The 15,141-nt window shown below is 40.2% G+C and overlaps 1 protein-coding gene across 1 annotated transcript in view; it reads right to left on the reverse strand.

Moving 5' to 3' along the window:
* Btla (B and T lymphocyte associated) overlaps window positions 1–14,523 on the reverse strand; it is a 32,930-nt gene extending 18,407 nt beyond the window's left edge. The window contains exons 1-2 of the mRNA XM_027412597.2: window positions 14,497–14,523; window positions 13,234–13,327 (exon numbers count right to left, since the gene is read on the reverse strand). Coding sequence (XP_027268398.2) covers window positions 13,234–13,327; window positions 14,497–14,523 — 121 coding nt within the window. The remainder of the gene's footprint in view (window positions 1–13,233; window positions 13,328–14,496) is intronic.
* Between the last annotated feature and the right edge of the window lie 618 nt (window positions 14,524–15,141).

Here is a 15,141-nt window from a genome sequence, read left to right on the forward strand (position 1 = left end):
AGAGTGAAATTCCTTCCGGGGATAAATATTACAAGCATAATTGACTCACAAATTACATACATATTACTAAAACTCAATAGTAAAATATTAACTAGTTAGAATTTAAACTAAAAGTACTCTCATGGGGAATGTTTTACCATGGACATTGTTCAGAACTTCTAATACATGGTGATAATCAATGCTAGATAGTATGGATATAGTGCATTCTTATTGTCCATACTCTAAGGGTACAGTTGTCCCACTGCCTATGATCATTTAGGAATGTGATGGTTTCTTTTTTTAAATTTAGAAGCACTCTTAATTTACATATCAATCTCCCCATTCCCTCACCCTCCCATCCTCCCCACTGACCCCCCCAACCCACTCCCCAAGGATAGTGAGTCTCACCACAGGGGACCATCAAAATCTGTCACATCATTTGGGGTAGGGCCTAGGCCCTCTTTCGTGTATCTGGGCTGCAATAGTATCCCTCCATAGAGAATGGGCCCCCAAAGTCCATTTGTGCACTAGATAAATACTGGTTCCACTGATAGAGGTCCCATAGACTTCCCAGGCCTCCTAACTGACACCAACATTCAGAGGGCTTAGTTTCGTCCAATACTGGTTCTCCAGCTTTACGACTAGGGTTTCTGTACTCTCACTAGGTCAGACCAACTGTTTCTATAGGTTTCTCCAGCACAGTTTTGGCTCCTTTGCTCATCCCTCCTCCCTCTCTCCAACTGGATTCCAGGAGTATGGCTCAATGTTTAGCTGTGTGTGCCTGCTCCTGCTTCAATCAGCTACTGGATAAATGGCAACCAAGGCAGTCATCAATCTCATTATAGGGGAGAGGAGTCAAAGGCAGCCTTTCCACCACTCCCTATATTCTTAGTTGGGGTCATCCCTGTGGATCCCTGAACATTTCCCCAGTGCCAGACCTCTCTTCAAACTTATACTGGCTCCCTCTATAAAAGCATCTCCTTTCTTGCCCTCCTCTATTCCTCCCCTGTCTCAGTCCTCTTTATCTCTCCTATTCTCCTCCCTCCTCCCTTACTCTCCCTCTCCCCTTCCCACCTTCCTCCTCTCCAACCCCCACCCCATGCTCCCATTTTGCTCAGGGGCTCTTGTCCCCCTTCCCTTCTTCAGGGAATCATTTGTTCTTCTCTTGGGGCTCTCCTTGTTTCCTAGTTTCTCTGGTGGTGTGGATTGTAGAATGATAGACATTTGCTCTGTGTTTAATATTCATATATGAGTGAATACATACCCTGTTTGTCTTTCTGTGATTGGGTTACCTCATTTGGGATGTTTTCTTCCAGTTCTATCCATTTGCCTGTGAATTTCAAGATTTTATTGTTTTTTCCTCTGAGTAATACTCCATTGTATAAATATACCACATTTTCTCTATCCAGTCTTTTGTTGAGAGGCATCTAGGGTGCTTCTAGGTTCTGACTATTGTAAACAATACTGCTATGAACATGGTTGAACATATGTCCTTGCAGTGTGAATATGCATTCTTTAGGTATATGCTCACGAGAGGAACTGTTGGATCTTGAGGTAGACTGATTCCCATTTTCCTGAGAAACTGCCATACTGATTTCCAAAGTGACTTTATGAGTTGGCACTCCCACCAGCAGTGAAGGAGTGTTCATCTTTCTCCATATCCTCTCCAGTATAGACTGTCAATGATGTTTTTGATTTTAGTCATTCTGGCTGGGTAGGATGGTATCTCAGAGTTGTTTTGAGTTACACTTCCCTGATAGCTAAGGGTTCTGAGCACTTTATCTTTCAGCCATTTTAGACTCTTCTGTTGAGAATTCTCTATTTAGTTCTGTACCCCATTTTTTAATTGGATTATTTGGTGTTTTGGAGACTAGCTTCTTGAGTTCTTTGTAAATTTTGGAGATCAGTCCTCTGTCAGATGTGGGGTTGGTGAAGATATTTTCCCATTCTGTGGGCTGCTGTTTTGTTTTGTTGACTGTGTCCTTTGCCTTACAGAAGCTTCTCAGTTTCAGGAGGTCCTATTTATTAACTGTCAATCTCAATGTCTGTGCTACTGGTGTTATGTTCAGGAAGCAGTCTCCTGTACCAATTCGTTCAAGGGTACCTCCCACTTTCTCTTTAAGAGGTTCATTCAGTGTGGCTGGGTTTATGTTGAGGTCTTTGATTCCATTTGAACTTAAGTTTTATGCATGGTGATAGATATGAATCTATCTGCAATCTTCTACATGTCAGCATCCAGTTATGCCAACACCATTTGTTAAAGATGATTTCTTTTTTCCATTGTATAATTTTAGCTTCTTTGACAAAAATCAGGTCTCTGTAGGTGTGTGGGTTCATATCAGCGTTTTCAATTTGATTCCATTAGCCTATCTGTCTATTTTTGTGCCAATACCAAGTTGCTTTCAGGACTATGGTTCTGTAATAGAGCTTGAAGTCAGGGATGGTGATACCTCTGGAAGTTCCTTTATTGTATAGGGATGTTTTGGCTATCCTGGGTTTTTGTTTTTCCATATAAGGTTGAGTATTGTTCTTTTAAGTTCTCTGAAGAATTGAGTTGGGATTTTGATGGGGATTGCATTGAATCTGTAGATTGCTTTTGGCAAGATTGCCATTTTTACTATGTTGATCCTACCTATCCAAGAGCATGGGAGATCTTTCCATCTTCTGGTATCTGCTTTAATTTCTTTCTTTAGAATTTTACAATTAGACTTTTTAATATTAGACATGGCATAATCTCCTAGCTTTCAGATCCTAAGAGGGAGAGACCCCTTCTGGTTGACTTGGTCAAGGAAGATTTCAGGAAAGAAGAGGAATGTAACCCCACCCCATCTCTAAGGAAACCCAGTCCTCTTGTCCTCACAATGCTATCTCCACTCCTTATGCATAGGTGAGTAGGGCTATAGCCAGCATCTCAAAAGACTATCACAACCCATATTGTTATCTGTGGAAAATATCAAAACTCAAATTTTGAAGTGTATCTTCTGCTGAATTCATGCTACTTATAAACCAGTGTAAAGTTTTGACAATTTATAAATTGAACCACTCTAATTAAGGTATCATACATAATGTTGCTTCAATCAATCACCACAATGATTTTATGAGGTGATCATTGGTATTATCTTTTATTTAAGTAGAATAACCTGAGTTATAGAACAAGTAAGTCATCTACCATAGGTCACCAATTATTGGGAAAAAAACTCAGGGCTAGAATTTAAACCCAGGTAGATTGCTCACTCCAAGGTACAGACTGTTATCCAAACAAGTTATTGTGAATGAGAATATGTAGGGAGAGTTCTTGGCACTACACTTAGATTATACTTAGCAACAATAAATGCCAAGTGTTGATATTTTTATACTAGGGTGGATTTATTTTTTATCATTTTTTTATTTGAATTAGAAACAAGATTGATTTACATGACAATCCCAGGTCCCTTCTCCTTTGCTTCCTCCCCTACCACTCCCCCAACTAAAACCCTACCTATCACATATCCTTTCTTCTATTCTTCCCCTGACTCAACCTTTCTGCTCCCTCATGACCTCTGCATCCTTCCTCTTCCCTTCTCATTCTTGTAGCTCCCTCCCCCCTCTTCCCATGCTCTCAATTTGCTCAGGGGATTGTGACCCTTTCCCCTTCTCCAGGGGACAATGTTTGTCTCTTTTAGGGTCCTCCTTGTTTACTGATTTCTCTGGTAGTGTGGATTGTAGGCTGGCAATCCTTTACATTATGTCTAAAATCCACATATGAGTATATATCATGTTTGTCTTTTTGTGATTGGGTTACCTTACTCAGAATGGTATCTTCGAGTTCCATTCATTTTCCTGCAAATTTTAAGATTCCATTTTTTTTTCTGCTGAGTAGAACTCCATTGTGTAAATGTACCACATTTTCTCTATCCATTCTTTGGTAGAGGGGCATCTAGGCTGCTTCCAGTTTCTGGCTATTACAAATAGTGTTGCTATGAACATCGTTAAACAGATGTCCTTGTTGTATGAATGTGCTTCTTTTGGGTATATGCCTAGGAGTGGAATTGCTGGATCTTGAGGTAGACTGATTCCCATTTTCTTGAGGAGTTGCAATACTGATTTCCTGTGGCTGTACAAGTTGGCACTCCCATCAGCAGTGGAGAAGTGTTCCACATCCTCTCCAGCATAAACTGTCATTGGTGTTTTTTATTTTAGCCATTCTAACAGGAGTAAGATGGTATCTCAGAGTTGTTTTGATTTGCATTTCCTAGGGTGGATTTATAAAACTGACATATAAATTGAGCAATTGTCAAAAGTCATTAAAAATAAAACCTATGAGTCTTGCAGCAAAAATAAAAATCCAAAGGTCTTTCCCAAGTACCTCCGTTCTGAAAAACTAACCCTAACTATTTTCAAGGGATTAACTGTGGTGTGTAATGAGTGGGATCTGTGCCAGGTAAACAAATATAGAGATGAAAAAGGTAATTCTGTATAAAGATGTAATTCTTTCATATAAATAGAATTGTTATGGAATTATACTGACCAGCAAGGCTTGGCTGACATGCCCCCAACTACAAACTAAACAGCTTTGACTTTGGCTTTCTTTCCAAGTTGACTTATGGTACTTCATTATACCAGGAACCAGCTCAAGTTTTTACAAACATTGTTAGGAAAAAGGTGTTTCCTTGTGATAGTCAGTAGGAGTGTGTTAAGTCAGAAAGGTACAGCAAAGTCCACTTTCACTTCCCTTCAGTCCATTTCCTCACTTCCTAATACAGCCTGCTACGGAAATGACATGTTATACTTCAGTGGCTCCCCAACTCCCGATATGGTTGACCTGTGGGAAACACGGCTAGTTTGTGGGAAGAAACTTCCCCAGTGTCCACTTTCCTTTTCTAATATTACAAAAGAAAATGAAACAAGCCATGATCATCCAGCTAAAATCTGAATGTTTCTCCAGCTGAGGATTTCTGAGCTGTGGACTATTTGTGATGGGTGTGAACTCCAGGTTGTTCGTTAGATGAACATGCCAATTAGGGAAGAGGACAAGGTGTTAGAGAGACCTACCAGATAAACTTGTTTTTGTTTGTGACTGTCCTACATGGTCTATCAGACATTCCCTGATCTGTGTTTAACAGGAATGTCAAAGCATACACATCTGACTCTGAGGATTTGAAGAATGACATCCATACATGTACACGAACACAAGCCCAGCCCATAAGACACTCTTATCATGGGATAAACACATAAACCATAAATGCAAGAACATATAAGACAGGCGCAATATTAAGTAACTTCAAGGTAAGTTAACTGAGAACTTGAGAGAAGTGAATTACAAATCACAAATACCTCACCTTACTGACACTGTGTGAGAGAAACTGAATAACTCTCAAAAGATAACACATATTGGCATTCAAGATGATGACAGATCATATGGAGAACTACTAGGTCTGCTAGCATGAAAGGAAATACCGCTGCCCAATACCAATTAAGGAAACAATTAAGCTAATTAAAGTTTGAAACAAAAGAAAACAATAACAAATAATCACTCTTAGCTAAGTTTACACAGCACTCTTTTGGGTATTTGTACAGAATCAAGGCACTTAGTCAAAATAACACCTCAAGGGACCACCATTACTGTTTTCTTTTTTAGACGAGGAGTTGAGAACTAGAGCTGCTGTAGTCACATAACCAGTAACAGCCATCTGGTCAGCTTGTCTTTAGACCCCCATTCTTAAGCACTTGTGTAACAGAGCTTCTCCAAGAAATCAAGCAAAAGGTCAATTGCATCATATGATCCTGATTACAAATACTTTTCAACATTGTTCTTTCAGCAATTTTCAGCACCTGGTAACAGCAAAGCATACAGGTAATGGTAGTTAAACAGGAAAGTCCCATGGAGGTTTGGTAATAGTTTCATCTTCGGTAATACAAGAGAAGATTGTTTTACAGTGCAGTAAAGGAAGTGACGCAAATTTAAAGAGCCTCACAATACTAGTGAGTCAAGTCAAGGATGTAATCAGCACATGACTTAATCTGTTTGCACTCAATCCAGGAAATCCCGAAGCTTAGGAGTATATTTCTCACTATTTGCATAAGTACCAGACACTTGGTGATACACAAAAGGTGTTTGGAATTTGGAGAAAGATGCAGCTCTCTTTCCAGTATTCCATGTGAACATTTCAACAGGACTAACTGGAGTCATGAAGATGAGTCAGAGAGAAGCTGGAGAAAGAACTCAGCAAATAAGAGCACTTGCTGTTCTTCCAGAAGTCCCAGGTTCAGTTCCCAGCATCCATATCAAGTGCCAGGGGATCCATATCAGGTGGCTCATAACCACTGTAATGGGAGTACCAGGGGATCCAATGCTTTTTCCTGGACTCTATGGGCACCCACAACATGGTAGACACATATTCCCACATACAATATAAACAAAACTTTAAAATAAAAATGTTTTAAAGTAAGGTGAGGACATGCCACATTGTCAAGGGATAATAGACTGACTCCGAGCACCTGTCTGCTCTGACCCAATTTAAAAGTGGCTCCGCACAGAAACATCACAATGCTCACCTTCAGGAGAAAGAAGACACAGGCAAGGCCAAGTTGGCAATATGACTCTATTCACTGTGATCTCAAAGGAGCCAGGCTTTAAATGCTGTCTCTTTTTGTTTGTTTATTTGTTGTTGCTTTGTTTTTGCTTTTGTTTTTCAAGACAGGGTTTCTCTGTAGCTTTGGAGGCGGTCCTGGAACTAGCTCTTATAGACCAGGCTGGTATCGAACTCACAGAGATCCACCTGCCTCTGCCTCCCGAGTGCTGGATTAAAGGCATGTGCCACCAACGCCTGGCTAAATGCTGAAGAGATGGCTCAGCTGATAAAGGCTAAGCTCACAATCAAAAATATAAATGCTGTCTCTTTACTGGACCATATTATGACTGTTTTTATCACAACCATCAATGATCAATCAAAGATTTTGTACTGCCTTTACTCCAGATCAAACACACACACACACGCATATATATACATACACACACACACATACACACACACTGAATTCCTCAGTTGAGCCTCAGCTGAATGAGTGGTCCAGGCCCTCAGAGACTAAGCAATCTCCACCTGTACTAAGAACTTCTCAGCATCACAAGACACAGGTGTTTATAGTCTATTTCTATCCAGAGAGAAATGACATTCTTGAAACTGGGGGAGAATTCCTCTATTATTTTCTTTTTTGACAAACACAAAAGCACACCTCCTGAGCATTTCATATTACTATAACTGTGGGAAACATGCTTAAACCATCCTTAGACAGTTTGAGAATACACTCCCATAAAGAATTCAGTAGTTATTGAAAGTCACAGGAATTCTTCTAGATATAAAGGCTCTTTATGTCATTAATATAATTTTAAGGGATGGAACTGCCATAAGTTTTGCCCAGAATAACACATTTTTTTTTTTTTTTTTTTTTTTTGCAGATGGTGACAGAATGTTAGCTTTAATTTGACTTGCAATTTTTTTTTTTTTTTATTTTATTTTATTAGTTCTAGATAGGGAACAAGCTTATTTCAAGTCCCTTCTCCCTCTCCCTCCCCTCACCCCCAAACTTTCTCCCCCACCCCCAGCCCATCCCCCCAACCCCATCCACCCACTACTCCCCAGGCAGGGTAGGGCCCTCAACGGGAGCTCAGCAAAGTCCACCAAGTCTTCCTATGCTGATCCTGGGCCCTTCCCCATGTGTCCAGGGCCAGAGTGTAACCCTTCATATGGGATGGGCTCTCAAAGTCCCTTTTTGCACCAGGGAAAAATACTAATCCACTACCAGAGGCTCCCTGGAGTGCAGAGGCCTCCTTATTGACATCTATGTTCTGGGGTCTGGATCAGTCTTGTACAGGCCTCCTGGACAGCATCTGGGGTCGATGTGCTCTCCCTTGTTCAGGCCAACAGTTCCTGTGGGTTTCTCCATCCTAGTACAGACCCCTTCGTTCTTCATTCCTCCCTCTCTTCAACTAAATTCCCGATTTCGGCTCATTGTATATCTGTGGATGTCTGTCTCTGTTTCCATCAGCCACTGGGTGAGGGCTCTAGGATGGCATAAAGAGAAGTCATCAATCTCATTTTAGGGGGAGGGTTTTTAGGTTATCCTCTCCACCATTGCCTGGATTGTCAGATCGTGTCATCCTTGTAGGTCTCTGGAGATCTCCCTGGTTCCTGATCCCTTCTCGGGCCTACAGTGGCTCCCTCTGATATCGTTTCTCTCATCTTGCTCTCTTTCCTCTATTCTTCCCCCAACTCAATGTTTCTGCCCCTCCATTTCCTCTCCTCTTCTCCTCTTCTCTTGCTCTTATTGTAGCAGCTCCTTCCCCCCCCCACCCTCATGCCCCCAATTAGTTCGGGAGTTCATGCCATTTCCATTCCTGGGGACCATTTAACCCTTAGAGTCCTTCATGTTTCCTAGTTTCTTTGGTGAAGAGCATTATATACTGGTAGTCTTTTGTTCTATGTCTAAAATTCATATATCAGTGAGTACATACCTTGCTTGTCTTTTTGTGACTGGGTTACCTCACTCAGGATGGTTTCCTCTAGTTCCATCCATTTGCCTGCGAATTTCAAGATTCCATTGCTTTTTTCTGCTGAGTAGTACTCCATTGTATAAATGTACCACATTTTCTCAATCCATTCTTCAATAGAGGGGCATCTAGGTTGTTTCCAGGTTCTGGCTATTACAAACAATGCTGCTATGAACATGGTTGAACATATGTCCTTGTTGTAAGTACATGCCCTATTTGGGTATATACCCAAGAGAGGAATGGCTGGATCTTGAGGTACACTGATTCCCATTTTTCTGAGCAACCGCCATACTGATTTCCAGAGTGGTCTTACAAGATCGCACTCCCACCAGCAATGGAGGAGTGTTCCTTTTTCTCCACATCCTCTCCAGCATAGATTGTCATTGGTGTTTTTTATTTTAGCCATTCTGACAGGCGTGAGATGGTATCTCAGAGTTGTTTTGAGTTGCATTTCTCTGATGGCCAATGATTTTGAGCACTTTTTTAAGTGTCTTTCAGCCATTTCAGATTCCTCTGTTGAGAATTCCCTATTTAGTTCTGCACCCCACTTTTTAATTTCGTTGTTTGGTGTTTTGGTGGCTAGCTTCTTGAGCTCCTTATATATTTTGGAAATCAGTCCTCTGTCAGATGTGGGATCGGTGAAGATCTTTTCCCATTCTGTGGGTGGTCGTTTTATCCTACTGACTGTTTCCTTTGCCTTGCAGAAGCTTCTCAGTTTCAGTAGGTCCCATTTATTAATTGCAGACCTCAATGTCTGTGCTTCTGGCGTAATGTTCAGGAAGTGGTCTCCTGTGCCAATTTGTTCAAGGGTTGTTCCCACTTTCTCTTCTAGAAGATTCAGTGTGGTTGGATTTATGCTGAGATCTTTGATCCATTTGCACTTAAGTTTTGTGCATGGTGACAGGTATGGATCTATCTGTAATTTTCTGCATGTCCGCATCCAATTGTGCCAGCACCATTTGTTGAAGATGCTGTCTTTTTTCCATTGTATAGATTTAGCACCTTTGTCAAAAATAAGGTATCCATAGGTGCGTGGGTCGATATCAGGGTTTTCAATTCGATTCCATTGGTCTATCAGTCTATTTTTGTGCCAATACCAAGCTGTTTTCAGAACTATGGCTCTATAGTAGAGCTTGAAGTCGGGGATGGTGATGCCTCCAGAAGATCCTTTATTGTAAAGAGTTGTTTTGGCTATCCTGGGCTTTTTATTTTTCCATATAAAGTTGAGTATTGTTCTTTCAATGTCTGTGAAAAACTGTGTTGGGATTTTGATGGGGATTGCATTGAATCTGTAGATTGCTTTTGGCAGGATTGCCATTTTTACTATGTTAATTCTACCTATCCATGAGCATGGGAGATCTTTCCATTTTCTGGTATCTTCTTTAATTTCTTTCTTTAAGGTCTCAAAGTTCTTATTGTACAGGTCTTTCACTTTTTTGGTTAGTGTTACCCCCAGGTATTTTATGTTGCTTGTGGATATTGTGAAAGGTGAAGTTTCCCTGATTTCTTTCTCATTGGATTTATCATCTGTGTATAGTAGGGCTACTGATTTTTTTGAGTTAATTTTGTATCCTGCTACCTTGCTGAAGGTGTTTATCAGCCGTAGGAGTTCCCTGGTAGAGTTTTTCGGGTCACTAATGTAGACTAGTACTCCTCAAACTGTTCCACACAATAGAAGCAGATGGGATATTGCCAAACTCTTTCTATGAGGCTACAATCACTTTGATACCCAAGCCTCACAAAGATATGACTAAGAAAGAGAACTACAGACCGATATCCCTCATGAACATCGATGCTAAAATACTCAACAAAATATTGGCCAACCGAATACAAGAACATATCAGAAAAATCATCCACCATGATCAAGTAGGCTTTATCCCAGGGATGCAAGGATGGTTCAACATACGAAAATCCATCAATGTAATCCACTATATAAACAAACTTAAAAAGAAAAACCACATGATCATCTCACTAGATGCTGAAAAAGCCTTTGACAAAATCCAACATCCCTTCATGATAAAGATCTTGGAGAGAACAGGAATAACAGGAACATATCTAAACATGATCAAGGCAATATATACCAAACCAATAGCCAACATCAAAGTAAATGGAGAGAAACTCAAAGCGTTTCCTCTAAAATCAGGAACAAGACAAGGCTGTCCACTCTCTCCATATCTCTTCAATATTGTACTTGAAGTTCTGGCTATAGCAATAAGACAAGAAAAGGGGATCAAAGGGATACAAATTGGAAAGGATGAAGTAAAACTTTCACTATTTGCAGAATAACACATTTTTACCAAAGATTACCATTTACTTTCTTCTTTTGGAGGGAGAGGACAGCAGGGGGCTGAGGTGCTGAAGATAGAGCCTAAGCCCTCACAAGTGTTAGGCAAGCGCTCTATCATGGAGCCACACTTCCAAACAGCATAGAAAGCTCCTATCTCAACTGATTTTCTTTTAAAATATATTTTATTGCATTTATTTATTTAGTATATGTGTATGCGTGCACACAGGAATGTGTGTGTGTGTGTGTGTATGTGTGTGTATAAGTGTGTGTGTGAGTGTGTGTGTTTGTGTGTGTGAGTGTACACAACACATGTTTAGATGTCAGAGGACAACTTTCAAGATGCAGAAGTTGGTTCTCACCTTCTACCATGTTGGTCCCAGGGACTGAACTCAAGTTTTCAGGTTTGGCAGCAGGCATCTCTACCCACTACCCACTGAGCCATAACAACAGCATCTGATCTATATTCATGATTCAGAGAACCACTGCAATCCACTAATCCATTAATTCAACCGAAGTAACACTGTAATCCACCTTACCAACTTCTGTACAAGACACCAGGCAATGCCTAAATCTTTCATTTTCTACATTTATTGATTATTACATTTGGGTCTAAAAATTTCACGCAAGATATTTTATTAATTATTTTACCTTTGAAAAAAGTATTAAGGAAACATTGATCACAAAGCACGAACTCAAAGCTGGATAGAAGTATTTTAGTCACAGAACAGTGACTGCAGCTAATTATTTTAAAATTAGTAACTGGATAGATTTAAAATAATAAGTATATGAGGTCATAGGAAAGTTAGTTCACTTGATTTAAGCATTCTATAATATATGCCTGTATTATAACTCTACATCACCATTCACACACACACACACACACACACACACACACACACACATATATATATATATATATTATATATATATATATATATAGTACTTGACAATGTTAAAAAGTTGAAAAGGTTTAAAACCAGAACTACTTAAAGCGTTCATGTTAAAACTTAATTCTCATTTAATTGGATTTTATGGGAGGTACTGATGAAAAAACTATTAGCAAAATTCCATTAACATTTATCAAACTTTAACTTTATGTATTTACCATAGCTAGGCACTATAGACATCACAAAGGGACTTCATAAAATTATTATATGTTTTTAAATGAAAGGAGAACTAAGAAAGGAAAAGAAACTTAACTGGATCTATAATGTAAGTGACAGAGCCACGAAAGAATCCAATTCTGATAACCAAGTTTATGTGCATGAATACCAGTTTATAGCACACTGGGAGAAAGAATGGAATATGGAATACAACACACTTGTGATGCTGAATTAAAATTTATTTTGTTCCACAGAGGCCAGTCTACAATAATCCCTTAGAATTAAATAGATTTAGTTTAACATTTGACTCCGGATGTAGCCATGTGATGGACTATTAATACATAATGGCTTGGATGACTGAGGAGGTGTTTCACTCTGCCCCTAGATGTGTGGTCTGATGACATCTGAGTTAAATTCCAAACATCATAGTTCTCGGACTCAAGATGACATTCCACAAGACTTCAGTGGTTATACTTCCCAGTATAAAACAAATGTGCAAAATTGATGCATGTGTTCTGGTGGGAGGTAATTGCTTAAGATATGCTTGAGCCTAGAATTAACTGAGGAATAAGAAACTTCTGCTAAGCATTCCACAGGCCTCTCCCCTATAAAGTGCATGGTTCCTTACAGGTGCAAAGTCACAAGAAATGGCAAGATAAAGAAGGAATTGCAGATTTGGCTCATAAAGAGGCTTTGTAGGGATGAACAAGGGTCACCTATGGAGAACTATTTTCTATGCTCAGTTGGCAACCACTTATAAGTCATCTCGTCCAACAAAATGAAGTACCACCAGTGCTCTGCTCCTCTATGTCACAGTTATGATGCTTGTTCAGTGTTCTTATAGTATGTCTCACAGAAACACGGAGGGATTTTTTTTAGATTGAACATTATTTGAGAGTAACTATGGCCACAATATATAAACTCAGGTATCCAACACCTTTCCCACCCAATTAAGCACTGCAGCTTCCTGCTGACATCTGTTCAGAGCAAACATGAGATTTCTTTCCCATTAGCCAGAGAGAGATTTCATGAGTAGTAGTGATGAATTTGTACTTAAGTATTTATAACATCTGCTAAAATATCTTTACTTACCCTCCGGATATGTTCTCAGGAAACTTGGCCAAGCTACGGATTCAGTGTCTGCTCTTGTAGGTAGGTGAATGGCATGTTCTAATTTCACTTATATCCTCTAGCATTTTCAAGAAGCAAAGTTAAACACTCTGAGCTACACCCTGGACACAAAAGTCCCTCTCCACTGAACAAGCTTGACAAGGACAACTATCTCAGACATGAACACTTAGGAAGAAAATCAGAAGTCCTCTTAGGAGGTGCCTTACCAAGGGTGCTCCAAAGGCCCAGGTGGAGGATGAAGAGTTCCCTAAATAACCCTAGAGTCCCAAGCATGGCAGGCAGTGTCTTGATTCCCAGCACCTGTAAGGCAGAGGTGAACTCCTCAAGCAGAAGACTCCTCTTCCTCCTAGGGATCTTCAGAGCTGGGTGGTGTCATCTACCCTAGCAGCATCTTAGGGGAAAAACAAATGAGGAGAACAGGTGGGAGAAGACAGGACGAAGAGCCTGAATGATTTTGTGAAGGCAAGTGAACAGAGACTGTGCTGTGGTTTTGCTGCTGATCCAATCTGCTCTTCACTTTCAGTCCCTCTGATGTGCAAAGCAGCTGGGTCCCTGCTTCTTCTTCCGCCCTGCCACCATTCTTGCATCACCTTGAGGTTTTTTTTTTTTTTCCTCAAAGTGAACAATCAAACTTGAACGAAATCCAAGTTTCCAGCCTTTAGGTTTAGGTTTTGATCAAATCAGGGTTGGGGAATTAATGGTAAAAGTACCTATGGTAAGCATGCATGTCCCCTTTTCATGGCTTCTAATTATGATACTTCTACGTAGTGGATCTGAGAGCTCCCACCCCCACCCCATCATGTCAAAGTAAGATGAGAATGCTCATTGACATGAAAGCAATGAAGACTCATCTGAGGTTATGGAGAAAATGACTGACAGGATGTACTTCACTAACAGAAGAAGACAGGGCCTCCTTCTTCACTCTGGAGATGCCTATCAACGGAACGCGATCACCATCAATACTGGCTACATGTTCTCTCTAAATATTAAAGTTCTAAGCAAAATGAGATCTTGAATACAAATTAAGGGAAACATACATTTTCAGTATGTTTCATGTGGTTGTTGTCTAGATTAAGCAGGAAAGTAAGAAGTGGAAAAGTTCTAAATTGGATAGCTGGGGGGCCATGGACTCCTGGCCCACATTTAATCACAAGCATATAACAACAGGTACTTATGTAATTCCAAATGAAAAAGCTTGTTTTGTATCACTTGTGCACTTGTAGTCATTGGTAGAAATAGAAAAATCTTTCCCTTAGAAGTTGGTGACATCCATTCAAGGCCAAACTCCAGTTATGTAGTTATTGTGTATTTATTGATCAAACAGAGAAGCCACAGTAGTTGGAGATACAAACATGAATGAACACACTACTCCTGAATTTAAGGAAGTTGGCCAGCCAGTATTGACAGCCATGTACCCCAGGTACACCAGGTAATACAGTCTACAGAGTTCTTAGAAGCTGACTGCTGACCAAGGAAGCACCCTCTTTATGGCGCATTTTACACAACTCATTCCTTTCCCTTGCTCAGAATGGATGCACAATTCCTATGGCAGTTAAAGCAAGGTCCATTGTTCTTCTAAAGTGGTCTAAGAGGTTTAAAATGAAAGCCTTGAGTCACCCACTGTAAAGCCCAATAAGCCATCTAAACCAGAAGTAAAGCCTGTCAAGTCCAGATCTTCATAATTCTCTACCCTGGTGGTTGCTCTCCTCCCTCCCCTGCCTCCTTTTCCTTCTGCTTTTGGTGTGTGTGGTGTATGTAAATGTTCGTGCACATGTGCAGACATGCTGTGTGCATTCTGAGAGTGTTCGTGGGTCAGGTTTCTTTCTTAATCATTCTTCACCTTATGTCTTTAGACAAGGTTTCTCACTGAACCAGAGCAAACTGGCCATGAACTCCAGAAATCCATCCCTCCTCACCCACTCCCCAGCCCTGGGATTACAAATAGACATCACCCTATCTGGGCTTTTATGTGTCTTCTGGATATCTGTATTTGGGTCCTCAAGTACTTCACTGGTTGAGCCATCTTCCCAGCCTCATGACTTTATTTTCATATAAAGGAGTTTAGACTTAATAAATAAAATTTGAAAAAAAACTTACAAAACATTTTAAGTGAT

This window comes from Cricetulus griseus, chromosome 4 (assembly GCF_003668045.3).
Source record: "Cricetulus griseus strain 17A/GY chromosome 4, alternate assembly CriGri-PICRH-1.0, whole genome shotgun sequence".
Classification (NCBI taxonomy): Eukaryota; Metazoa; Chordata; class Mammalia; order Rodentia; family Cricetidae; genus Cricetulus; species Cricetulus griseus.